This window comes from Castanea sativa, chromosome 5, assembly GCF_040712315.1.
Source record: "Castanea sativa cultivar Marrone di Chiusa Pesio chromosome 5, ASM4071231v1".
NCBI classification, from domain to species: Eukaryota; Viridiplantae; Streptophyta; class Magnoliopsida; order Fagales; family Fagaceae; genus Castanea; species Castanea sativa.
The window spans coordinates 51,008,314-51,036,219 of NC_134017.1; the positions used below are offsets into that span (position 1 = coordinate 51,008,314).

General features: G+C 33.3%; 1 protein-coding gene across 5 annotated transcripts; it reads left to right on the forward strand.

Moving 5' to 3' along the window:
- The first annotated feature begins 100 nt into the window (after positions 1–100).
- Positions 101–27,799, forward strand: LOC142637137 (alpha,alpha-trehalose-phosphate synthase [UDP-forming] 1-like). Of its 5 annotated transcripts, none has more exons than XM_075811419.1 (19): positions 8,479–8,944; positions 9,794–10,199; positions 10,437–10,534; positions 10,666–11,054; positions 14,429–14,543; positions 14,715–14,816; positions 15,376–15,526; positions 16,205–16,293; positions 16,986–17,034; positions 17,770–17,870; positions 23,107–23,294; positions 24,285–24,402; positions 24,527–24,700; positions 24,780–24,902; positions 25,010–25,097; positions 25,230–25,360; positions 25,479–25,577; positions 26,628–27,051; positions 27,452–27,799. In XM_075811419.1, exons 1-18 carry the CDS (start codon positions 8,903–8,905, stop codon positions 27,009–27,011), a joined length of 2,847 nt encoding a protein of 948 aa, XP_075667534.1. In that variant the 5' UTR covers positions 8,479–8,902; the 3' UTR covers positions 27,012–27,051; positions 27,452–27,799. The 5 variants fall into 5 exon arrangements, with proteins under 5 accessions (XP_075667537.1, XP_075667534.1, XP_075667536.1 ...); XM_075811421.1 differs by having other exon boundaries at positions 27,484–27,799; XM_075811422.1 differs by lacking the exons at positions 8,479–8,944; positions 27,452–27,799 and adding an exon at positions 101–160 and having other exon boundaries at positions 26,628–27,354.
- Positions 27,800–27,906: the final 107 nt, after the last annotated feature.

Consider the following 27,906-nt stretch of genomic DNA (forward strand, 5'->3'; position numbering starts at 1 on the left):
CTACCATTCTCTCATGTCTTTAGGTTCTTTCCTATGGTTCTTAGGCCGTAGATATTGTGTAACTTGCTCTAGTAGCAAGCACCACCATGAGCAACAACTGTTAAAATTATGGAGGCATGATTTACAACGTGGAACAAGCCAAATGCATGATCCTAAAGAAGTATGTACTCTATTTTCTTGCAAATTCATGTTACTTATTCAAAAAATACATATAGATAGTCTTATGAATTACTATATAACGGGCTAAAAGAAATTTCTCCAAACTGAATTAGAGAAAAACATTGTGAATATGCAAAACATAAAATTTCTCTTGTTTTCAATTTTGACATGCTCAAGTAGGGGTGTGTAGCCAACCCACCAAAACCGACCCGACCTGACCCAACTCAACTCGCCAGGTTGGGTCGGTTTTTAGAGGTTGGTAGGTTGGATTGGGTTATACAAATTTTTTTAATAGTGGGTTAGGTTGGGTTTGTGTCATAACAATCACAAATTTACTTAACACAACCCAACCCACCTATATATTTAAATTTTAAATTATATATATATTTAATATATGTATTATATAATTAATAATTTTTATTTAATTTTTTTTCCTATTCAGCTCTTCCTATATAAAACTCAATTATCTCGCAAATCCTAACAATCTTATTTCTCCCTCTACCGTCTCACACTCCCACTCTCCTCCCTCCACTTCTATTTGTTTATAACCGAGTTGAGATACTAGTTCATATAGATTTTATTTATTAACTCAGGTGACAAGTGGGATAAATTTTTTTCTGCTCAATTTAATAATAATAGTAATAAAAAAATTTTAAGAAAAAGTTGGTCAACCCATGGGGTCAACTTGATCCAATCTGATTAATGTGAATTAGGTTGATTTCTCGTGATTAGTTAGGTTGAATTTTTTTTTAACCCACCTTGATGAATTAGGTAAAAAAAATCTCCTTAACCTAGCTTGACCCATGCACACCCACGCTCAAGAATCTTCTCAAAGTGGGTCATTTTTTTTTTTTTTCACTCTACAATAGAGAGAGGAAAAAAACCTTTTTTTTATTTGACTTATATACCTTTGTCAAACACTTTTCAACGTACACCCAATTTCAAAGCTCGTTGTCCATCGCATATTCACATGTATATACTAAATTTTAAAAGCATCTATGTTCCAATTTTATCGGATATCCCCGTGGCCGCAGGGACAAAAGCTGCCTGCTGGTCCAAAGATTTCTCACCATTAAACTTTCTATCCACACAAAAAAACAAAAGGTACAATATTTTGCAAATAATGATTTGATGAATTCTGGCTTGAAGCATCTCTTAATTGTGGGTGCCAACTCATATTGAGCTCATTGCTCACAAGAACCATACATAATTATGTACTCAAAAGGAGGGCCACATTTTGCTGAATCGTCTTTTCTTATTTTCTCTTTTGTTTTTGTTCTTCTCTTGTTCTACAGTAATTTGTACAAACCTCACGTGTTGTTTTATTCCTGATACAAGATCTCCTGTCGCAATCGTAATCCACAGCACTAATTGCCTTTTTAATGTGTTGAAAATAACATGTCTCGCGTGCGAACCTTTTCTGCCATTATATTCCTCATGATCATTTTTTTCTTGACCATGTATGTATGGCCATGATATATTTGAGGGTTCCCCCTCTGAATAAGAATTCAAATGTCAAGAACAGCCAACAAATTCCTGGGACCACCACCCACCTAAGATGCACAAATACGGACGTAGATACAGATTTTGGTACGATACAATGATATGAGTAATTTTTTAAAATTAATAACATAATATGACAAATAAGATACCATTACAATACAAATATAACACATGTATAACATCTTAAATGAAGTGTCTTTACATCCTAGTCACCTACCATCTTCTCGTATCTTCACAACTGAAACTAAAATAGAGAAGAAGGGAATGGATCCCGAGCAATTACAAGAAGAACTTCCTCAATTAGGAAAATTTTATCTCCAAACCATTTTAGAGGAAATTTCCTCCAACTATGGTGGTTAAAACAACTATATGTGTGTTATGATGTTTTTAGTTAGTCACGTAACTTATTTAAATAATTCACGTAATGATGTAAATAGTCTTATAAATAGTTAAATGTTATAAGTGAGTTAGAGAAAATTTCTCCAAACTAGTATGAAGGAAAAACTTGTTCATCTCAATATCTCAATTTATCTAGCTGCCTTCAATTATAAATATATATTGATTCAAGTATGATTTTTGCAGATATATACCTGCTCAAGATTTTACACAAACCAACATATATATATATATATATATATATAAATAAATTAGACACAACAGTCAATTTGTGTTCTCTTTATATGGATAAAAGAGTCTCATAAACCCAACTGCAAATTAATTTCTTGGCTATTTATGTGCCGCGTATTTTTATTTTTACACATATATGTGTGGAAGAAAGTGATTGATTTCGTTGACAAATTTTCCATATAATTACCTATTCAACTTGTGGTCCTGTGAAAGCTCACCTCATCTAGTTAGCTTCTCAGCGGATGAGAGTTGTTTTCTTTTGATTTTTGTTCTATTCTGTATCTAGAGCTTGTGACCCTAGCTTATACAAGGCTAAAACACAATGATAAACAAATCAGAATGTCATATATTTGATTTAAATAATAATAATAATAATATGTAATTAACTATAATTGGTGAAGCATAAAATGAAACATAAGTAAACAATTTTTTTGAGAATGATAAACCATCAAATGGTGTCATTTTCGTCCATTCAATTATTATATGATATTTAATTTATTCAGTTCGATGGGTAAAGGTGATTTACCTCAACATCATGTAGAGCAGTCTTAATTAAAGACATAACTTAAAAAAAAAAAAAAAACTTATTTAGCTGTCGTGTTATGATTGGTATAATATCATTTTTTTCATACAATGATATAATTCTATTTTTAACATTACCTTTATTATACATCAATTATAATTTTTTTTTTATAAAATTGTTAAAAAATTTGTTTCACTAAACCTATTGGGCGAAAACGGGCAAATGCCCATTTCGCACAAAAAAAAAGGGACAAATGACCTCTTTCCCAAACTAATTAGATAAATGCCCATCTTTCGAAACTCGATTTTTTCAAAATCGAGTTTCAAAAAAAAAATATTTAGAGCCTTATAGTGACGTTTTAAGAAGCCTGTAGTGACGTTCTAAGGATCTATAACGGAGTTTTGTAACTCGACCTCCATGAAATCAAGTTACATGCAAGTTTTTCTTTTTATTTTTATTTTTACCTTTAACTCGACTTCATATAGGTCAAGTTACAAAACGCCGCTATAGGTCCTTAAAAATGTCACTATAGGCTCCTTAAAACGTCGCTATAGGGCTTAACTCAATTTTGAGAAAATAAAGTTTTAAAAGAGGGACATTTCTCTAATTAGTTTGAAAAAAAAGGACAAAATGTTAGATTGTTTTTTTGAAAAGGGCAAAAAGCCCATTTTCTCCAAACCTATTGTATCATGGTTGGTGAGAGATATTTGAGGAACAAATTAGCCACCACTTTTATTTTCACCAGGTAAGAAACTGATTTGACTGATATATGACCTATGCTAGAAGCCAATTCTCTCCCTCAATTTCATACCATCTATCATTTTCAATTTTCAATAAAGACTTCATTTTTCAGTAAAATCTCTAAGTTTTTTTTTTCCTTAAATTTTATCAACCTCTCATTTCCAATTTCTAGAAGTCTTCAATCGTAAATAATTCTCTACCTCAGAGAAGGTTTGGATGGCCTTCACTATAATCAAGTTTGAAAAGTACCCCTCTTGATTTTATTGATAGAGATTAAGTCCATCTTACAAGACTTCATTCTTAACACGTTTGAGATTGGGCTAGATTTTCATGGTTAGCACGTGGGTGTGTCTCAAGTCATGCTTTCATATCAAAACAAAAGATTTCTTGTTATTTTGCATTATTCCACTCGTAATAAAACAAAACATGCTCTTTTTAGATAGGTAGTACCTAAGATATTTCTAATACTAAGCAGTAATCAGGGCTTAAGTAAGGCACCTGCACTATTTTATTATTGAGAAATGCTACATTCATAATATTTTTATAATATTTTTGTAATAATTTTTTTTAGAGAGTTTCAACCTATAATGTCTACTTTTAATGATAGTTTTTTATTATCAGACCAAAATATCAATCGGTTTTTAGTGTAAGCAGGGATTGAATCCTAAATCTCTTATTCAACCATCAGAAGCTTTATCAGTTGAGCTAACTGAACTCACAACAATAAATCCTAAGTGTTACTAGTTATAATTTGAACTCATTACTAAAATTGTAGGCAAAAAGTGAACCATAAGTCTCTTATTTAACCAAACAAATACTTTATCAGTTCAGCTAACTGAACCACGTTTATCTTTATAATTTTTTTTATAAACATGGAAAGGTGGTAATGTTGACCCAAGATCTTTTTCTTTTTTGGAGAAGAGACCCAAGATCTTTAACTAGCTATTAATAACCATAACCATCACTCTCAAAAATAAGTTGTAACAACATAGACAAGTTGGTAAAGCTAAACGTCAAACAAATAAAAAACAAAAAACAAAAAATTGTCACTTTCACACATGGAAGTCGCGACACTCTTTGCCTAAAACGCGTGAAAGCAGATAAGCTACATTTTCAGTGATAAAGAAAGCAAAAGATGAAGCTAAAAAGCCTACAGTTGTTAAGTATCTTCATCCAGTCTGATTTTTTTTTTCTTCTCCAAATGCTGGTAATTTTTTTTTTTGAGAAGAAAATGCTGGTAATTTTAGAAGCACACGATGTGCTTATTAGCCATACTATATATAAATCATAAATTGTGCATGCATGGTTATATGCAATATGCTTAACCATTGACCTAATAGTTAATTAATAATAATAATAATAATAATAATAATAATAATAATAATCAAATGAGCCATGAATCAAATTAAATCTCCTAACATGACAGTTTAATATTTCCAAATAACACATACCATGCCAAAATAATTATTTCAATTAAAAATTCATGTTTTCATGATTTATCAAGATATTATAGTCTTGTTATTAAAATGATTTTTTTTTCAAACATTGAAACTGTTCCAAATATTATAAGAAGAAAAAAAAAGTCAAAATCCACAATATATAATCCTTATAAGGTGAATGTAACCATAATAATAATAATATGCCAACATAATTAAAATAAACATGCTAGAATGGTATTAGAATTATGGTTAAATTATTAAATTTATAATTTTTTAATTAATAATGTAAGTTTTTGGAACAATTAGTAATTTATTAAATACTATACTTTATTCTTAATTAATTACTTATACCATACCTACATATATCGAGTCCTCATAGTAGAAGGTTGGGCATTGACGTACTTATCTAATAGTAGCATTTGCATTTCTTTTTTAATTAAAGTCATTTTTCAAAATAGAAAAGAAGAGAATGAGATTGTAAGTAAAAGAGGTTGAGAAAGAATGCAGTGAAGCTGTTTGACAGAAGGACAAGTCGAGGAAGAGTGAAAGAATTTGAGTACGTAAGAAGAAGAAATTAAGAGAGAAACTCGTAGAATATATAATAGTTTTCATTGAGTAATCTCTGTGTAACGCATGCACAAACAGACTGCAGCTACTCTAGCTAATTTATAATTGAATATTGCTGAGGCTTTATGTCTAACTGAATCTGTTGACTGTAACTCCGCTACGAACTGTTTCTATTGGTGGTGCAACGGGTTGCAATGCATGCCTCGCGGTTGGGGGGTTGTGATAACTGTGAACAGCTGCAACGTGTGCAGAGTGCATCGTGAATAATTATAGTTATATTGTTAGAGTTGTTACAGCACTAGTATATCAGTTTGTGCAAAAAATTCTATACATTTTAGCATAAAAATTTATTTTTTTTATTTTACATACTCATTTTTTAACATCTCTCATATCATATTATTTATTATTTTACACTATATTTTATTAAAATATCATTTTTTTTTTATTTTTTAAAATTGTTTCTCTTTTTTTACATACAAAACCTTCATCCACTATCTTCATTCATTTTCAACATATGTAAAGAAAGAATAAAACAACTAAATGCAAAAAATGATAATGCCAGTGTAAGTTTACAAGGTTACTGTAGTAGCCATATATATTTACATAACTTTATATGATCTAAGATGTGGTTGAATTTTGGACTTAGTTAGCTAAAACATGATTATTTTTCTATCATAGAAGCACTTAGTTAGACTCTCTTATTAGAGACCCAATGGTAGTGGCGATAGTATGTGTAATATAGTACTCTAACTAATTTCCTGGTAACAATTTTATATCGTTAAGCCTAAAAGAAAAGGCCATACTTTTTGACAATTCTAATGTTGGGAAAAATAATATTTCAAGCAATCCCATCTTTCGTGTGTGTGTGTATATATATATATAATTTTTTTTTTTGAGAGAGAGAATAATATTTCATTAATACTGCAAATAACATTACATGCATTGCAAAATACATATTTTTGGATTGTGATACTTTTTTTTAAGTTGTTATAAAATGAGAGGTGGAGATTTAAACCTTAGTTTCTTTTGACTAAATAATGCAATTGAGTAACAATCTTATCTATCCATTTATTTATATATACACACGAAAGTGGTATCATAGTCTTGGGCTAAGCTATTCCACCCTTTATCTAAGAGATACCTCATAAATCTAATGGACATTCAGCGGTAGATCGAACTTAAGACATTTGAGTATGCATCACGTCTTAAACCAATAAATTTACCACTAAGTACCCCTATGGGCGGTTCATCCATCATGGAATAAGTAAATTAGATTTTGTCATATCATCAATAGTTTACAAACATACCAAAATAATGATACTCGACATTTGTTTAAATATTGATGACTTGATAATTATAATTCACTAATTTTGAAAAATGGGTGGATAAGATTTTAGAATTTCTATGATGGAGTTACGCTAATAAGAACTCCAGAGGATCCTGACCTGAACTAACCAATGAAGTGCCCACACTGTACATGCATTCCAACGTATAAAGAATGACATTAATAAACAAAACCGTTATGTCTACACGCACGTTTGCAACTACAAACTTCATTTTATTCAAAAGAAAAAATAAATTAGTATGGATGAAATGACATTGAATATGTGGAAATCCGAATTATCACATAAAAGGAATGTTTTATTCTCTTCTTTGTTGTTATCTTTTATATTTTATTTGTTTTGTCAAAATTGTCTTCTTTATTTAAAAGTGCATTTGGATTCGCTTTAATGATTACTTGTTTGTTAAAATTATTACCGAAAATAAGGAATTATTTTCCTTTAGATGTGGGACCCACGAAAATAAGTTTAAAAAGCCCAAAAAAGCGAGGGGTTGGGGGGGGGGGTGTGCATTTGAATTATTTTTGTATTAAGAGGTTATTTATTTAATTATTGAAAATTGACAAAGTATAGTCATGCGTAAAAGGGATGAGACTTTAAAAAATTACATACATAAATAAAATAAAATTTAAAAGAAAATTTCATTTCCATTTTGAGAGGGGAGGAGCAAATAAGAGAAAATTATACATATCCCATATATCTCATTGTTTTAATAATTTAATTCTCGATCTTATCTATACGATAAGAAAATACAGATTACTCTATGGTGTACATTTTGTTATGTACACAACATACTTATTATATTATATATATTTTATAATAATAGGTAAATGATTAAGATTAAGTAAGTAGGGTACATACAAGAAAAAAAAGAGTAAGTATCACAAATATGAATAAAGTATATAGTATAATTCTATGGTACGTCCCTATATAATAGAGAAATAATATGTCTAGAATATTTTTACAATAAATTCTAAGTGGTAGATTGTTACGGTTATTATTGTTTGGGCAAAAAAGTAATCTTAGTGTTAAGCTCAATTTTAAACCAATAACAACTAACCACCTGTGATTTGTTGTCAAAATATTGTAAAAATGTTGTGAACGTAGCATTCCTCCTATAATTCTTATAGACAAAGACAAAGTGGTTATCCCTATCCAAAAAAAAAAAAAAAGAAGACAAAGTGGTTATCCCAATATGGATGGTTAAGGGTTAAAATTATGCAGATATATAATTTTTTTAAGAATTTTGTTTTCACATAGCAATTGGTCAACGGGTGATAAGATTTTATTTGGTACATATATTTAACTCACATCAATGATAATGAAGGTCATAAAAAAAAAAAAAAAAAATTCTAGATTCTATAGGGACTATAAAAGAAACATATGAATATGCCATCATGTAAAGATAGAAACTGTTTATAATATCTTTAGTGGGGTCTCGGAACAGTACCCCTGGTTTGCACCTCCATATACATATAAGTAGCTAACAAATTTCTGAATGACACAATTCGGTGTCAACTGCATGGCCAAAAGAAATTTATATATATATATATATATATATAGCTTTGTACAGTGTCCACCCAAAAACCAAAAGCTGAGTTAGTAATAGTATATACCAATATTAAATTTGGAGATCTCTCTCTTTTCTGGGCTATTAAAATTGTTTCTCATTTTTGGTTTATGGTTTCCATATTATGTTTGAGAACCTGAAAATTTTTTTGTGTGAAATTTGATTCTGAATAGAGAGATTTTTAATTTTTTAATTTTTTAAAATTTTAAATTTCTGTAACTCTCGTGACCACAGCCACAGGCTAAAATATCGGTTAGGCAAGTTGCTTCCTCTCGTCACCTGATGTGCTCATCAGCATCAGCCTTTCAGCTTTCAATATATAAAAGAGGGTCAGGGTCAGGGTCAGGGTCAGGGTCTTACATACAAGGAAGAAAAAGAGCAAAAGCTTTTGTTGGTGTGGTGAGGTGAGTGTCACATTTTGGTCAAGAACGTTATGGATTCTTCTCAAGAGATCAGCATTGCACAAAACAACCTGGTGAGAGACTCACAAAGGAAAGAACCCAAAAGGGTTTCTTTCCTTTTCATTGTTTTTTTTTTTTTATTAAAATTTCTTTTGACTTTATTCTTGTGGCCATTCTTGTTCATTTGTGCACCCCATTGTGAATAATGGGGTTTTTTTTTTTTTTTAATAAAAAAAATTAGTTTGATTATGTTGTATTTGTCTTTGATTTTTGTGGTGGTGTTCTTTTTTTTTTTTTTTTTTTTTTTTGGTTTCTAAAGATTGTAACCAATCCTCATTTTGGTTTTCCATTGATGGGTTTATTTATTTATTTTTTAAAATTTAAAATTTTAATATATTATTGTTTAACCTTTTTGTATTTCTTAAAGATTGGCAGTTTTGGAAAAAAAGAAAAAGAAAAAAGAAACCCAGATATTTACAATCATTGTCAAGCTTGATATAAGTTCTTTGCCATTTATTGTACTCTTATAAAACTCTTTAGTATATTTGAATTTTATTACAGTTTGTTCTTGCTGTAAAATGTTTTTTACTCAGTTGATAGGTTAGTGCACAGTATGATTTTTTTGGATAAGTATGGACCATTCTTGGGAAGGTTTGTGGTAGGTTTATTAACCTCTTAGTTAGGGAGGTAAAGTATGGACTATTTATTGATTTGAAATTTGAAGTAGAACACAAAATTTTGACCATTGGGATCATTATGTGAGCAAATGCCTTGGTGTGGTTCATGACACTCTGTAAAGGTTAGAAAATTTGAGTGGATAAGTAGGGACAATTTGGTTTGTAGTATTGGAGCCAATCTTAACATTTAAATGAGTGAACATGTATACTTGTAGGCATGACCTTGAAACTGTTCAAAAATTGCAGGTTATGTTGCAGACTAAACGAGTGCCAGTAAACAAGTATAATAATGGCAGTCCCATGACACCAAAAACTAGACTAGAAAGGCTTCTAAGGGAAAGAGAGCTAAGGAGATCTAGCCGGTATTTCCAGCAGAGTGACGAGCCAAGAGATGGTAACAAAGAGGCAGAGCTGTTGAATGATTCGCGTTTAGCGGAGGGTGACATTTGGGCTGTACCTAAAGAGGAAGATTTCTGTGATGTGTATGCATTTGTGAGAGCTTTTACTGATGGATGTCAATGGCAAGATGGGCGGCCTGCTAAACAACGTTTGTTGGTTGTAGCCAATAGGTTGCCGGTCTCTGCTACTAGAAAGGGCGAGGACTCATGGCACCTTGAGATGAGTGTGGGGGGGCTAGTCACTGCACTTTTAGGTTAGTGATTGAGTTCAAACTTTGTGTTATCCCCTATTATTCTGTCTGCATCTTACATTTGATATTTAAAAAAAATGGCTGTACAATACATTTACTATTTTCTTCTTACCCTTTTCAATCTTGCTGAGGGATATTATTTTTACCCTTCACTTACTGTTTATTTGTGTGTGTGTGTGTGTTTTATTCTCCTTTTTCACATAAGTGAAGGCTAAATAAAGCCTTGTAATTCTTTTGAAGGCGTGAAGGAGTTTGACGCTAGATGGATTGGTTGGGCGGGTGTAAATGTACCTGATGATGTTGGACAAAGAGCACTTACTAAAGCTTTAGCTGAAAAGGTTCGAAAATCTTCATTAGAACTTGAAGTTGCCATAAAACAAAAAAACTGAAACAAATGTCATCTATAATCCTGGATCACATCTATAATGTAGAGTGCTCTCTTCTCCTAACATTTCTTTATTTACTGCAGAGGTGCATCCCCGTATTTCTCGATGAAGAGATTGTTCATCAATATTACAATGGATATTGTAACAACATCTTGTGGCCTCTCTTTCATTATCTTGGGCTACCACAGGAAGACCGCCTTGCAACCACCCGTAGTTTCCAATCTCAATTTGATGCATATAAGAAGGCAAACCAAATGTTTGCTGATGTGGTAAACCAACATTATGAGGACGGAGATGTTGTTTGGTGCCATGATTACCACCTAATGTTTCTTCCAAAATGTCTAAAAGAATATAACAGCAAAATGAAAGTTGGTTGGTTTCTGCATACTCCATTTCCCTCCTCTGAAATACATAGGACCCTTCCTTCTCGATCAGAGCTGTTAAGATCTGTCATTGCTGCTGATTTAGTTGGGTAAGCTATTAATTTTGCAGCATATTATTTGGACATGTCTAGTTTTTTGCTTCATCATGCTTCATAGGATTAGATTACTATTTGTATGTCACTCATAGTTCTCATGTCTAGGAAGGCTTTCAAATGTCATCTAAATTTAGTGGTAGACTTTGGTTGGTGGTAAAGTCTGGTCATGTTTCTGACCTGTGCCTTGGTTGATGTTTCCCAAGGGGCTTAAAAATTTGATTTACCTTCTTCTTGGTTATATGTAAAAAATTGGTGCATTTGGATGAGAAACATCAAACATCCTATATGTCATACGCTTATGTTTGGGTCTTGGTTTATATGCTCTATCCTCTTTTCTTTCTTTTTTTTTTTCCCCCCTTATTTTATGTTAGTAATACTATAATTTTAAATGATTGTTTGCTGTAGGATCGTTTGTGATGCCAACATATTATATTTGTTAGAAGTATGTGGCTAAATGATTAAATTTACCATATTCCAATATCTTAATCTTTTAGGATAATCGGTAATTTAACATAGTATAATAGTAGAAGGTCCTAAGTTTAATCCTTGTCTCCTCCACTCTAGTTCCAATTTAAAATCCCATGTGTTGGGCTTCACCTATTAAAAGAGAGTTTAAGCCCACACATGAGGGGGAGTGTTAGTAGTATAAGGTTAAATGATTAAATTTATCATATCCTAATAACTTAAATTTTTGGAATACTTAGTAATTTAACAATATTGGCTAATACATAACATTTGGAAGTTATTTTTTTATTTTTTTTATAGGTGCATAACATTTGTAAATTTATATTTGATAATAGTTGAACAACCAACAAATGCAAAGTGTTTAATGTTTATAGATCTTGTAGATTTTTTGATAAGTACAATAGCCAAGCCTTAGTCCCAAAAAAGTTTAGATTGGCTATGAATCCTTAACAAACTAGTCAAATTCAGCCACATGTATTCTTTTCCACCATTCTATTCTTCGAAAGTCATATTCTCTGTTACTATCTTAATTGACATGTCCTTTTTAGCTATTATTATATTAATGTTATTTTTGGTCTTTCTCTACTTTTTTTCATTTTCCCAATTTGAATCAACTCACCATGTTTTCACTAGTGCATTATTCACTCTCATCTAAAGATGACCAAACCATCTCAAGTGACTCTCCCTCATTTTTTCATCAAATAAGGGCCCCCATTATCTTAATAGAATTTCCTCATTTCAAATCCTATCTTTTCTTGTATTTCCACTTATTCATCTTTACACTCTCATTTAAGGTACACTAATTTTATAAATATGTTGCTTCTTAACAACCTAATGGGATTCACTTTGTAATTGATCAATCAAATTTTAGGCCTTCACCTACCTCTTTTTGTTCCCTCAACTTGAATCACTTCCTATAGGAAATCCTACAAATTTGTTAGCAGCACATTTAAAGATATTAAGGTTGCAATCCTACTTTCCAACAAAGATTCCTGGGGTTTACAGTGTGGGAAGATAACTTATCATATGGCAACAATTTATACATGTTTATTAAAATATTATTGGATTCGGAAAGCATGTATTTGGGAAAAAGTTTGTGGGTTTGGTGTAGTGAAAGAGAAAAAAGTAGCTTCAGATTCATAACAGGGCAAGCATACCTAGGAAATCATATTGGTCTGAAAGAAGTCTAGCCTGCCAAGAAGCAAAGCTTCTGGTATTTCTAAAACAAATGAAATTGGAAATAAGTGCTATAACTTACATGAATGTAAGCGGCAAAGAAAATAGATGACTGCAACTGGATTTTCATAGTAATCACAGGTTAGAGCAGACATTCTTTGGTTGTAACCTGTAAGAACTTGTATAGACAGACTGATTTCTATCTAGTTGTGCTAATAGTAGCTGGTTCGTCATCAGCAAATTGTTGGGGTAAGTGTGCAAAGTGTCATGTTTTGAACTTGTCTAAACATATATTTGTGAGATGTCCTGTTAAAAGTGATACATTTTTTTTTTTCTTTTTGAGGGAATAGAACTGATACACATTAGTTACTATATGTTGCTTATTAGGGTTCAACTGCTCAATTTTTTCCCTTTTCATTATGTGAATATTTCAATTCGTGCACAATGTTTGACTGAGGGTTTTACTGTGAATTTGTATCTCTTACAACTCCTCTTCTGGGCTTGGGACTGGCTACACAGAAGGCAAGGCTTTACATGTAAAACAGGCTGATTGATGAGTGTTGCTCCTAGGAAAGGAACTGTGTAGTTAAATGAGAATATTGACTCTATTTGTCTGCTTCACAACAATGATGTAGACCGTATAATTAAACCAATGGGAGTCTTTCTGAACACTCTGCAACTGCAACTGAAATACAGTAGCCTGCTCTTGGGAGCTTTGGTCAGGATTTTAGGAAAATTAACTTAAAAAGAAGCAAGCAAATGTACTCTAAGGAGTTGACTACATGCACTGATCCTAATTAAAGGATTTCCTTTTTTGGGACCCTCCACACCTGGCCTCATTTTCCTTATTAATGTCCTCCATAATTAAACGTAGTTACATATTGTTAAAAGAATATTCTAGTTCCGTGGAATATGGAATTATTAAATCTTCCCTTAGGAAGCATTTGATAAGATGGAGTTAACTCTAAAGTTTATACCATTGGAAAATCTAGGATTTCTAGAAAGTTAAAAGCGAGAGGCAAAAGAAAGATTTTTTGTTTGTTGGGGGACCACAATTTGACTCCCTACAACAACTCTAAAATAAATAGATGCATAGGGCATGATGTCGAATTCTATAAAAAATTTGAGTGTGTCTTGCTCATCACCAATTGGTATTGAGGTGGAGTGACACAGCTCATGGTTCGACAAATAGTATTAGAGCCAAGGTCATGGTTCAAGTTGCGAAAGTGTCATTGTGAGGGAGGGATTGTTGGGGGGACCACAATTTAACTCCCTATAACTGCTCTTAAAATGGGTTTGCAGGCTGTGATGTCAAATTCCATAAAAAATTTGGTGTCTTCCTCATTACCAATTGGTTTTGAGGTGAAGTGTGTCCGACATTGTTAAACAAAATGAGGCTTACCATGTCACCTAGTTATATCAAATACACTCTTATTGAAAATAATTTAATATCTGTCCTCAATGTGTAAAGTAAATTTCCTATTTCTCCCTAGAGATTAGAGTATTTTGGGGCCATTTCCACATACCCCTTTTGGTGCTTTAATCCTGCCATTAGCAGCCTGTAACCAAAAAGAATGAATAAATCCATCATCAGGCCTCTTTTCTGATGCTTATCTAGTAATTTCAATTACAATTCATTGAACAACTCTTATGTTGTCTGTCTAAATCAGCTTTATCTATAGTTCAACACCACTAACATATCAAGTTTTGGACCTTTTAATTTCCAGTTTCCACACGTATGATTATGCAAGGCATTTTGTAAGTGCCTGTACTCGTATTCTTGGGCTTGAGGGTACGCCTGAAGGAGTAGAGGATCAAGGAAAGCTTACACGTGTAGCTGCGGTACATATTAGCTGATTTTCTCTTTCTTTCATTGTTTTATTTTAATCTGCAGTTTTATTTTTTGTATTTCATGGGTTTGTCAGCAGTGATTATATATATCAATATGGAATCCTCCCTAAATTCTTCCTCATGATGCCTATATTTTGTTTTCTTGGGAGCTTGGAACAACAGTTTCCTATTGGGATAGATTCTGAACGATTTATTCGCGCTATTGACCTCCCTCCAGTTCAGGAACACATGAAAGAACTGAAACAAAGATTTGCTGGCCGAAAGGTAAGAGCTACTTGTTCCATTTGATGTACCACCATATTTGTAGGTCTTGAATTTGAAAAGGTTCTTCTAAAGCTGCTCATTAAAATATAAAACCGAGTATTATAGTTTGTGAAAAGATGGTAAAAAATTATGCATATATTGTCACTATATAAAATTGTAGGCATTGGATACAATTTGGATTTTTGGCTATTCTTCCAAAATTTAGCCTCTTTTTCTTTATTATAACAAACTAGAAGTCCTCATGATAAGATATCTGTTGAATTTTTTAGATCTCTTCTTTTGAGTAATTCTTTCTGTCTCTTATATTTAAATGAATGGTTACAATTCTGAAATCATTGTCATCCTCAATTGGTTTTATTACCAAGATGTTTCTGTTTGACTATTGGGGTGGGTGGTGGTGTTATGTGCTGGTTGTCCACACATGGTCATAGTGAATATGTTCTTGCTTATATATAAGTCAATGTCTTCATTCTGGAATTCTTAGTCTTGTTTGATAGACTTGCTACTATCTGTTTGTTTTGTTTTAAAATTCCTTTTGTTATTGTTCTTCTATGGGCAGGTAATGTTGGGGGTTGATCGTCTTGATATGATAAAGGGAATTCCACAAAAAATATTGGCATTTGAAAAGTTCCTTGAAGAAAATCCACAGTGGCGTGATAAAGTAGTTTTGCTACAGATTGCTGTGCCAACAAGGACAGATGTTCCTGAGTGTATGTTCCTTCTTATATTTGCTCCATTTACATTCGTATCATTGGAAAGATACTTGGGGTTGGTTACTAGTCAACTTAAGAAGGCTTTAAAAATAATTACTTCAGCTTGGCTATACATGAATCCTATCTTACCATTTATCCCTATGATCTATCTATACCTCCACTCTGTAACCACATCCAAAGATTACTAAAACCGTCCGGCTTTATACCAAACTAGCTGAATTGCGACTCTTGCGTAGCAAAAGAAAAGATCTTTGTTACTTATATAAAAATATCTTGATTAAGAATCTACGACTTTTTATTTTTTGTTCCCCAGTCCCCCTTCCCCCTTCTTTTCATGTGACACTTTTTAGTGCTACCTATATGCTTTAAATTGGTCAATTAAGATTCATTGTTGACAATTATATTGTAGTTACATGAGAGTGTTTTGGGTGGCTGGTTGATTATGTTGTCATCATCAATGTTCATTTTTTCTTGGTTTGCCTTGCCCTACAACAGTGTTATGCATACCTTTGTTTGTGTTTATTTTAATAAAGTTAATTTATAGCAGTATCATTCTGAGGGTTTTAATTGGAAGTTCTTGCTCTGCTGGCCTGGATATAAAATTCAAAATTTCCAAAATTTTATTTTAATCTTAGAGAAACCACTATCAATACAGCGTACTTGTTTCTTTGATAGATCAAAAGCTTACAAGCCAGGTTCATGAGATTGTTGGACGCATTAATGGAAGATTTGGAACTCTGACTGCAGTTCCAATACATCATCTGGTTTGTCTTTACCTTATCAACTTTTATTTCAATCCAGTTAATTATAAAATGATATACATAGAATTAAACAATGACTTCCTTGAATGGTTAGCAAGGGTTCACATCATATATACGATTTTTGCTATTGTCTATAATTTATTAAGGCCTTTAAGATGGAAATTTACTAGTTTAAGATATAATAAAATATTTATACTAATCAGCAGTCAGAATGTGCTGTTATTGCAACATAAATATTTATTTGAATGCTTAGTCATTGGTAATCACCGCAGAATTTTAAAATTATTTTGGTAGGGCTCATTTCTTTCTTTTGTTTTTGTTTTGTTTTGTTTTGTTTTGTTTTGTTTTTCTGGGATTGGGTGTAAGGCACAGTTGCACTGCTTTGTGTTAGAAAGAAAGTTATATATAAATTTCATCTAATATGAGACCACTTTTGATACTTACCAAAACAAAAATGAACCACTTTCGAGAATTGTAGCTATTATTATTCTTAGTTGTGTGAAATTGGCACATATGAATGATGCAGAAGCTGAAAATTAGGTGAATATCATCACATTGATGGTCTTTTTTGCTTCAATTTTTTATTCTTACTATACCTCAATAAGTCTTTTAGGTACATTTTTACTAAACCTTGCAACTATTCTTGTTGACTGATAATGTGAAGATATCTAAAGCATTCTCTTCTTTATTTACAGGATCGATCTCTTGACTTTCACGCGTTATGTGCACTATATGCTGTTACTGGTACTCATTTTTGTGCCGTAACAATTAGTCATAATTCTATTGTCTTTATTTCTTAATCATTTGCCTTAAGTTCAACTTTGGTGACAATTAGTTGACCTTTTGTATCCCCTATTTAACATGGCTGAGGTGTTGAAATAGTAAGAGGACACAAATTAGACCACTAAAATTCCTAATCCATATTGTTTCTGGTGTTCTTGTGCCAGTTAACTTTGCAATAAAATCTTCTGCCAAGCCTGTGTTCTTTATTATTATATTTTTGGTTCTTGATTGCTTAATTTCTTTATTTGTATTCTTCTCTCCGTATTTTGAGTAGCATGTTCCTTTGCTTGTCCTTAATAAATTAAGACAATTTTTTGGAAGTTGGTAATATAGATTTTTTTTTTTCTGGCATACCAATGGAGTACTGTGAGCACATTAACCAAGTGATAATTGTAGAGGAGATGTTACTGTCCTATGAACAATGTTTTAAAATTGTTTTCATTTACTGAATAAAGTGTTGGTATCAGCTTTCTAAAATGGTAAATGCACGACATGCTTATTGCCCTCCCCAAATTTTAGCAACATTTGTTACATGTTGGGATGCATTCAGACATTGTAGTTAACCAAAATCTGACAGGATAGCCATCAATAGGGAGATGAAATCAACCAATCCTCTTCACTGTTGTATGAATGAAAGGCTGTGTTTAGTTGGAAGTTTGCACTTAAAACGTTTTTTCTTCACTTCTGTTTGTGTAGATGTAGCACTTGTTACATCTTTAAGGGATGGGATGAATCTTGTCAGCTATGAGTTTGTTGCCTGCCAAGCTTCCAAGAAAGGCGTTCTAATTCTAAGTGAGGTAAGCTTTCCAATTACTTGGTTTTATATATGATTATTGGTTGGCTGGTTACGTTGGTATGAAAGTGTGGCTATTATCAAGTGATATGCTGCAAGCATAGATGTTTTGGCTATAAGTAAAAGGAAAACTCCAGCTCCAAACTTGTTTGGAGCTATCTTCCTCCATTCCATAATGTGGCAATTGAAGAAACCGTTAGTGTATAGTTTTAGTCACATGAGTTTTAATGAGTCATGTGACTTGTTTAAATAATGCACATGGATAGTCTTATAAATTGTCACCTAATGGGTTGGGAAAGATAGCCCCAAACTAGTTTGAAGCTAAACTTTGTCCTTACTATAAAAAAGAAGTAGCACTTTGGCTAGAGACCATGATAAAACATAATAGAATGAGGATGATGAAGGAAGTTAACATCTATGAAAGGTTTCTTTTAGTTGTTGATGAACTGGTTGTATATTGTGTAGTCAAAGGCGAGCTGGGTACTTATCTACGCTCTTCGGCATCGTGAGTCTCCACTATAGTGCCTCTGAAGCCCTGAGATAAAGGATAGTTTTCTAAGGCAAGCACTTGCCTTTAGAGCCTAGGCAAGTGCTTGAGTGCCTCAAACAAATTTTAAGGCACTTGATGCAAGAGCTTTAATGAAATTTAATATAAAAAAACTGAGGGTGATTTTGTGATTTGAAAAAAAAGAGTAGTTTTGTACTTCAATTCAAGTGAGTAGATGTCTCTTTTTCTTGCTTTATGCTCTCTCCCTCCGTCTCACTCTCTTTCCTTCTTCATCAATTTAGAAATTGATTTTTTTTAATAAAAAATTTAACATATAATCTTATAGATTCAAATTTTTTTCTAAAGTTGTTTATATAAGCTTGTTGTAAGGTTTATATTTGATTAATTAATACAACCTCCTATCAGTTTGAATTTTTCTAATAAGCATTAGGCATCAGCATTAAATACATATGATTTAGATTTACTTATCAAAAATACACATGATTTAGATTCATTATATACATAATAACTATATTTAGAATTTGGTGCCTTGCTTCACTTGGGCAAATACAATGACTTGGGGCACCTTAAGGTTACCTTTTCCTTTGACTACATTTGTTGTAAGCTTAAAGATGTATTTGAGGCTTAAAGCTTATTGTAATCACTGTTAGGATCCAAATTATTTAATTTTTAAAAATTATGCTTGAATTTTAATTAGAAATTGATGGAGAATGGAAATGTGATAGGGTTAGATTTTTTTTCTAGCTAGGTGCAAACCCTTAAATACTTTAGGGACTCGTTGAATCCACCAATAAAAACTTATTTTTTTTGATATGTAAAATAAACTTTGGACTCCACAAGTAAAAACTTTGGACTCCACAAGTAAAAACTTTGGACTCCACAAGTAAAAACTTTGGAATCCACCAAATGAGAGAAAATCAACTTTATTGAAATATGAATTGTTATTTTTCAATTTAGAGGTTTTAGGCTTATTCAATGGGTCCAAGAAACTTATTTTCATAGCGAAAATGTTCCTAAATAGATTTTGAGTTGATACATTATAATAATAGGATTTTGATTTAGTGATGTGGGAGACGCAAGAAGATTTTTATTTAGTATTATTATGTTTGCAAGGCAATTTTTTATTTATTTATTTATTTTTTTTAATGTTTTAGGTCCTAGTAGTTTATTAGGCTATTAGTATATTAATTTGGAAGCAAGATTATTTTTGTAATAAGGCAATTAGGATTTCCTAGCCAATTAAAACTAGAGTTTAGTAATCATTTATAAGCAATCTATTGTACTCCTTATGGAGATAGTTGATATTTTGATGAATGAAAAAAAATTGCTGTCTGGTCTTTCTTTGGTTTGGTGCTGACTCCAAGTCCACCCTAGGTGCTGACTCCTAGTGGTTTTCCCGCTTGATGTTGACTCCAAGCAAGGCTTAGGTGCTGACTCTTAGGTCATATCCGTTATTTTATTGTTATTTTAGTTTTGTTCTGGTTGTCTTGAGTCATATTTGGTATCAGAGAAAACATCGATCTGTCTAAAGCATCCCACAGTCCATCCAGAACTAGAAAAAAACACCACCAAAAAAAAAAAAATATCACTGCCGTGTTTTCCACCACTAGAAAGTTATCTTTGTCATTTCCCTACTTAGTACCAAAAAGTTGTCCTATAGTTGTGCTATCCATTAGAAGACCAGATATTCAAGCCAACCAAAGACTCCAATCCAAAAACCCACAATCAAGTCTCCAAATCCCTTGTGATCACAAAGACAGAGAGGAGAAATAAGAGTGCTGCAATCGTGCCACACTACCACCAACAAGCAACCACGTTCAGATTTGGCCGAATCCTTTCATGACATTTGCTACGCATGCCACCACCACCACCTCCGTGTGCCGCTGCTTTAACTGGTCCTCACCATCACCTCTATTCTGTGCCGCCATGATTTCAGTTTTTCCCAGTGTCACGCTGCCGCAATCTCATCAGCCTCCATCGATCCGATCTCATGAGGTAACCACTAGCTTTGTCTAAACCCATTCTCATTTAAAAAAAAAAAAAATCCATCAAGCTGGCCCAACCCACTTTTATAACCCAGACCATTTCCTAATCCAACCCATTTGTTAATCAAGTTCCCCGCTCTTGCTTTCGACACATCCAAATAGGAAGCCTTTTTTGATTTGAGTATTCCCTAACCCAGTCCAATTAAAACCAACCAACCCAAGCCTTTAAGTGAGTGCCCACCACTGGCCCAAAAAAAAAAAAAAACAAAAAAACCATCAAAACCAATTAACCAAATAGCCCACTCCTATACCCAGCCACTGCAAAACCCACCCTGGCTCAATTTAAAAAACATATAAACAGCCATATTAACCCATTAAACCCTGAAGCCAACCCGTGCACATCAAGTGTTCTTCAGCTTCGCAGAAATTTTCCATATTGGTGTTTTGTGACTCCAAGTCTGAGCTGAAAATGACTGCCTTTGATAGAGAATTTGAGAAGGAGATTAAGGAGGTTGGGAATACACTCCTTAACCCTCCTTCCTCCATTGATCTCCTCACTCTTCTTGATAAGGTTGAAAATTTGTTAGCATATGTGGAGCAAGAACCATCCAAATCAATGCGAGATGCACTTTTACCCTCAGTGAAGGCACTATCTCTAATAAACTTTTGCGACATGCTGAAATGGATGTGAGGGTTTCAGTTTTATCTTGCATTATTGAGATTACAAGGATAACAACACTAGATGCCCCATATAAGGATGAGCAAATGAAAGAAATATTTCAATTGATTTTGGCAGCATTTGAAAAAATGTCTCATGTGTCCACTCGCTCTTATAAGAAGGTGGTTTCAATTCTTGATACCATTGCAAAGGTCAAGTTATGCTTGGTGATGCTGGATCTTGAGTGTGATGCATTGGTTGTTGAGATGTTTCAAAGTTTCTTAAAGATAATTAGGTCCAACCATCCACCTGCTGTACTTTCAGCCATAGAAACAATTATGAACCTAGTCATAGATGAAAGTGAAGACATTTCCTTGGATCTTCTTAGTTCACTTTTTGCTATTGTAAGAAAGGCAAATCAGAATGTTTCGTGGACATTGGGGGAGCAAATAATCACAAGGATTAATGCCCAGCTAGAAAAGATAATGACACCCGCTCAAAAACTACCCAGCAAGCTTGAGGGTACACATGATGTGAAAGTTAAAGTTGTTGAACGTGCTTCTGATCGACCTTCCACAGTCCTTGAAGATCTACATCTTGGTGAAGTCGAAGAGGTTAAAACCGCAATGCTTCCTATGGTTCGTAAGGTTCAAGACGAGATTATATTAATTCCACACATTGATTTTGTTATTCCAAAAGAGTTTGATGTGGTGGAATTCAAGGTTTTTCTTTTCCCTGTGCTCCCTAAGGTGATTCCAGACTTGAAGCAAGTGTTGTTTGTCAGCATCCTAATCTGTCAATACTTTAAAACTCGAGGTTGAGTTTTCTCCAACCAGAGGAGAATGATGCGGAAGACGCAAATTTTTTTTTATTTAGTATTATTATGTTTGCAAGTCAATTGTATTTTTTATGTTTTATGTCCTAGTAGTTTATTAGGTTATTAGTATTTTAATTTGGAAGCAAGGTTATTTTTGTAATAAGGCAATTAGAGTTTCCTAGTCAATTAAAACTAGAGTTTAGCAATAATTTATAAGCAATCTATTGTACTCCTTAAGGAGATAGTTGATATTTTGATGAATGAAAAAAATGGCCGTTTGGTCTTTTTTTGGTCTGGTGCTGGCTCTAGGTCCACCTTAGGTGCTGACTCCTGGTCCACCCTAGGTGCTGACTCCTAGTGGTTTTCCCGTTTGGTGCTGACTCCAAGCAAGGCCTAAGTGCTGACTCCTAGGTCATATATTTTATTTTATTGTTATTTTAGTTTTGTTCTGGTTGTCTTGCGTCATTTAGTTTGGAATTTTTTTTTAAATAATAAAAAAACCTAAAATCAACGAAATAAAACTCTAAATCATAAAATTCTGGAAGCTGCCCAAAAAAAAACCCTATATTTTGCCCGACAACAAACCCCTCAACGTGAATGATACTTGTCCTCAAATTTTACTCTGGACTTTGAGATTTTCCAACTCAAATAAATAGGTACTTAAAATGTTAACTTAATCCTATGAAACTTGTGTCATTGAAATGGTGTAACGTAAAATATCTTCTCATTGACTTTCAATTGATTTGAAATATCAATTAATAAAGGAATGAAGACAAATTCAAAATTTCATATCCCAGAATATCAATGGACTTTGATCTGTTGTCAGTGGAATCCTGAGACTTGATGAACTTTCCTTGAGTACTTTGGTGGACATTTTTCAAGGATATAATCTTTTGGAAACCTGTTTCTGGTATTCTTATCATCAGAAAACATTACCATGAGTAATTTGCTATATACTTTTTTGGAAGAATTAGTAGTAATCGAGAAACATGGTGAATGAGAGATTTTAATTCACCAAAGGCAAGCAGCTTACTATAAACTGTTTTATAGTTAAGTGGTGTCAGCTGATTTGCTGTACTACTTCATTGTTTTGGAATTTTATGCAGGATGTGAGTAGGAGAATGACTTTTTGGTTATTTAAGTAATTTTGGAATTTCTTCAAAAAAAAAGTTTAGTGATTTGTTTCAGCAAATACAATTTAAGTCTGCTAGTAGTCCAGGTAAGAGATATTTTCAAGTTGGACTTTTGTCAAATCTTCCTTTTTGTTTCTAGTTTGCAGGTGCAGCACAGTCTCTTGGCGCTGGAGCTATTTTGGTAAACCCTTGGAACATCACTGACGTTGCTGCTTCCATTAAATACGCATTGGATATGCCAGCTGATGAAAGAGAAAAAAGGCACCAGCATAACTTCAAGCATGTGACAACTCATACATCTCAAGAATGGGCTGCAACCTTTGTAAGGTGTTGATCATATTCTTGGTTCTGCAAATTGCTCATTATGCATGGAGTTTGAACTGCAGTCCTGTTTATGTATTTGTCTATTTGTTTGGCATTTACACCCTATCCTCCGTAATACACATACAAGGAAGGAATTAAGTTCATTTTGCAACAAATGAGCTCTTACATGGTTACTGATGGAACAAAAAAGGTCCTGAGCAATTTTCTTTACCCCCCCCCTATATGTTCCTCTAATGAGAAAAATGTGCACTATTGTTTTCAAGATGTTAATTTCTAAATGTTTTTTCCCCTATCTCATAAAATCTTGGAGGATTCTATGTCACCTGCATGATCTTATCAGACCTCTGTATAGGAAATTTAATTCTAATTTCTAAAGGGATATAGGTTATGCTTAAGTATATTTCTGTTGCATAAGATATTATAATAAATAAAATAAATAGTTTAACTCCAGGGTGGTGTCATTTACGTTTTCTAATCCTGAATCTAGGTTTGTAGGGAGTGGATGCATGGATATAGAGAAGAAAGTTTTATCATTGTCTCCCGCAGAGCCTCATTTGTTTTTATTGGAGTTAAAATATAGATGAAGTGACAACAATGACCTTTCGCCACAACAACCCATGTAAATGGCAGCCAAAGAGAGAGAGTGGGCGAAGGGGGGGGGGGGGGGGGTGGGGGGCATATAAATAGAAAAATGGAAATGATTGAAACAAACTTCTTTCCCAAGGAAGATATTGGCAGTTGCATTGTTTGTAATGGTTCTATAGGCATTGATACTGAAATAGTTTTATTGTTCACTTCCAATGTTGAATTTGCTTAAAGTTCCAAAAAGCTGTTTATGGTTACACGTGACTGTTTGTTTTGTTTTCTCATTCACCAGAATAAAATTTCTACCATTTTTCTTTTGTTGCACTTTCACCTTTCTTTTCTTTCTTTCTTTCAACTTAAATCTTTCTCATGCTTTCTTCTAATTCTGTAGTTGTCTTTTTTATTTAGTGAACTCAATGATACCATTGTTGAAGCTCAACTTAGGACAAGACAAGTTCCACCTTTACTTCCAACGAACGTTGCCGTTGATCGTTATTTGAAGTCAAATAATCGATTGCTCATTCTGGTAATTATTTTTTCACTGGACAATCTCTGTGTTTTAACAGTTCACTTCATATTTCACTCAATTACGTAATTTATTATTCAATACCATCTAATAAATTCCATATCATTGTGCTTTCACATCACAGGGATTCAATTCTACTTTAACTGAACCAGTGGATGCCCTAGGGAGAAATGGTCAAATAAAAGAACTGGAGTTTAAACTGCACCCAGATATAAAGGAACCTTTAAAGAAGCTTTGTGATGACCCAAAGACAACAATTGTTGTCCTCAGTGGCTGTGACAGAACTGTCTTGGATGATGTACATTCATTTTTCTCGAATTCTCTAACAATACTGTCACATGTAAATTATGCTTTTGGACTAATAACTTCTTGTTCAGAACTTTGGTGAATACAACATGTGGTTAGCAGCAGAAAATGGGATGTTTTTACGTCTTACCAAAGGCAAATGGATGACAACAATGCCAGAAAATTTACACATGGATTGGGTTGACAGTGTTAAGGTTTGTATATTAATTACATGATTTTTTAAAAGAAAATTACAAGTAGTACTATTTACATGAAGGTTTATTGACTTCTATGACTTCTGATGCTTTGTTTATGATTTCAGCATGTTTTTGAGTATTTTACTGAAAGAACACCTCGATCCCATTTTGAGGTTCGTGAAACTTCTCTTGTATGGAACTACAAGTATGCAGGTACCAGAAATTTATATATATATATATATATATGCACATATTTTCTTTTGGTTAAGATATTTTGACTGTGCTGTGTTTGTTATTTTGTTCATTTGCTGATTAATCTTTGTAAAAATGTAACTACCACATTAGATATTGAATTTGGAAGGCTTCAAGCAAGGGATATGTTGCAGCATCTGTGGACAGGTCCAATTTCCAATGCATCTGTTGATGTCATCCAAGGTGGCCGATCTGTTGAGGTCCGAGCAGTTGGTGTTACGAAGGTAGCTGGGAGTCTTTTCATAACTGTTTTGTGCTTTTTCGTATCACATATTATTCTATTTGCAACCAGGAAAAAAATCACGTCAATATTTCATTTTCAATGATTTTATGTGCATACAGGGTGCAGCTATTGATCGTATCTTGGGAGAGATAGTTCATTACAAAGGCATGAAGTCACCTATTGATTATGTCCTGTGTATTGGGCACTTTATAGCAAAGGTGTGTTTTCATTAATTTTTTTAATTTTAAGAGGAGCATTCCTGTCATTAGAAGTATTCTTATATATGAATGTTTTGATTTGAAGACAGAGCAGTTGTATCTTTGCTGAATTTTCTTTCACAACTTTTATTTCTACCTCAACCTTTATGTATAAGAAGCAGTTGCAAACTGTTAGTAAGCATACAAAACAATTATTTTTGTCGTCCCAACTTACACCATGGCTATGTTTTAACATAGAATACTGATTTAAAATATGAAGTAAAACATATGGGTTTTGGAGTGTATTCTAGAGGAGCCAATGGTTTTTGAACTAATTGGCTTATTCTTGTCATAAGCCTGGCTTCGATTGTGAACTTATCATCAAAAAAAGAAGCATGGGTTCGAGTGAGGTCATTAGTTCAATCCTGCGTGGGTGCTGGAGTTGCATATACCTCTTAAACCGAAAACCATGATTTATGAACAATAGAGTCCTTAATCAAATTTAAAATGATATGGATTGTTGTGCCATTATTCACAATCTTGTCAACTGATGGAGCTGGATTCTCTTCCTCTGAAAATGAGGAAAATGTAAGCAAATTTCTTGTTGGGCTGAAGTGCCTTAAAGTATACAGTATGTGCAAGATGTTTATACAGAATGGATTGGCGTATGGTAACTTGAGATATCTGTCTTACAATGAAAAAAAAGAAAAAGAAAAAAGATTGAGACGTCCCATTATACCAGTAGCTTTGACTCTCATAGCTTGTTAAGGAGACTATATTTGTAAGGTTTAATCGTTGTTTCTACAATTCTACATTCTAGAAAACATAATTATTAATTTCGAGCATTTCTTATTTTGTACACTGTTCTCTTTTTAAAATACTGGTGGCTAATCCTCAGAGATATTGAACCTTTCTCACCATGTTAGATTTATTTTTGAAGCTTCCATAGTCTTTCCATAGTTTTTCAAGATAATTCTAGGATAAGGACCCTGATACACTGAAACATATTTCTTTGTAATCAGATGTGAATGACGGATATACTAAGTATTGCATCTGCTTTTGATGCTTCAGGATGAAGATGTCTATACATTTTTTGAGCCAGAGCTTCCTTCTGAATCACCACCTGCATCGAGAGCCATGGTAGCCAATCTTGTCAGGACATCTGTGCCAAAAACTTCAGCCAGTAAAAGTGGGTCTAAAGCAGCTCGCCTAAGGAAACAACGTTCATTGTCTGCTTTAGAGAAGAAAGCAGCCAATGATGGAAGTGGGACTGCACCAGAACCTATATTGCAAGATAAAACATCATTGTATGAGGGTTCTTCAGTACTTGATCTCAAAGGTGACAATTATTTCTCTTGTGCTGTTGGACGAAAGCGATCAAATGCACGATATCTCCTTGGATCATCAGATGATGTTGTCACCCTCCTTGAGGAACTGGCGCAGTGTTCATCATGATCACATTATGCCTACTGCAAATGTTCCTGCCACTCTGAAGGTAGAGGCATGGCATGGTTATTTTGTGGTTGTTGCCAGATTTCGTTGTACATGTGCATAATGATCTTAGAGTTTGAATAGCTAGATCATCCACCACCCCCCTTTTTCTTTTTAAATGTCCATAGAAATTTAATTTTTACTGAGTAGCGGCATCAATTTTAGCTTGAACATATTACATTAGCACATGAAATGTTCAAATCATATTTTTCATAAAACACAAATGATACAAAAAAAGGAAAGGCTAGAGATGTTTATCAAAAAGAAAAAGAAAAAAGGAAAGGCTAGAGATCAAATCTTATCAATACTTTTCACCCCATTTTGACTTTGATTCTGATGACCTTAGATTCTGATCTGCCATTTTAGTCATTCAAAATACTGCTAACATAATTTGTTCATCATAGATGCTCATGTTCTGTGTGTGTCTGCAAGCCAGGCCTGGTCAGATCTTTCCGTGCCAAGTGAATGGTTCATTTACTTTGTGCCTAGAGCTAGACACAGGAGCCAATTTTTAGCTTTTGGGATGCTTAAAGTCTATGGACAACTTTTGTGGCACAACTTTGAGTGTGATTGGTGGAAAAAAAGTAATTGGTTTATGTGAAAGCGACAGATAGCCATTTATATAATTACTTACGTCAGAATTGTGGCGCAAAAGTTATTCTCTTAGAAGAACTGTAATATCTTATGGGAGGATTCAATCAATTATCCAAAGTGGGGCAGTCCACCTGCGCCATGTTTACTATTTTTAACCAGACTATTTATGTTGTCGTTCTCATGCACTAACACATTCTCCCCCTTTCCCCTTATCATATATGGCCGTGCATCAAAAGATTTGAGCATCCAAAAAGAGAGAATATCT

What these genes read in the sequence shown, in the direction of transcription:
- LOC142637137 (XM_075811419.1), top strand. Translation starts at nt 8,903, where the DNA reads ATGGATTCTTCTCAAGAGATCAGCATTGCACAAAACAACCTG. An exon ending in ATAATCGATTGCTCATTCTG is followed by an intron (nt 24,403 to 24,526) that starts GTAATTATTTTT and finishes TTCACATCACAG; the next exon opens with GGATTCAATTCTACTTTAAC. An exon ending in TTGGGCACTTTATAGCAAAG is followed by an intron (nt 25,578 to 26,627) that starts GTGTGTTTTCAT and finishes TTGATGCTTCAG; the next exon opens with GATGAAGATGTCTATACATT.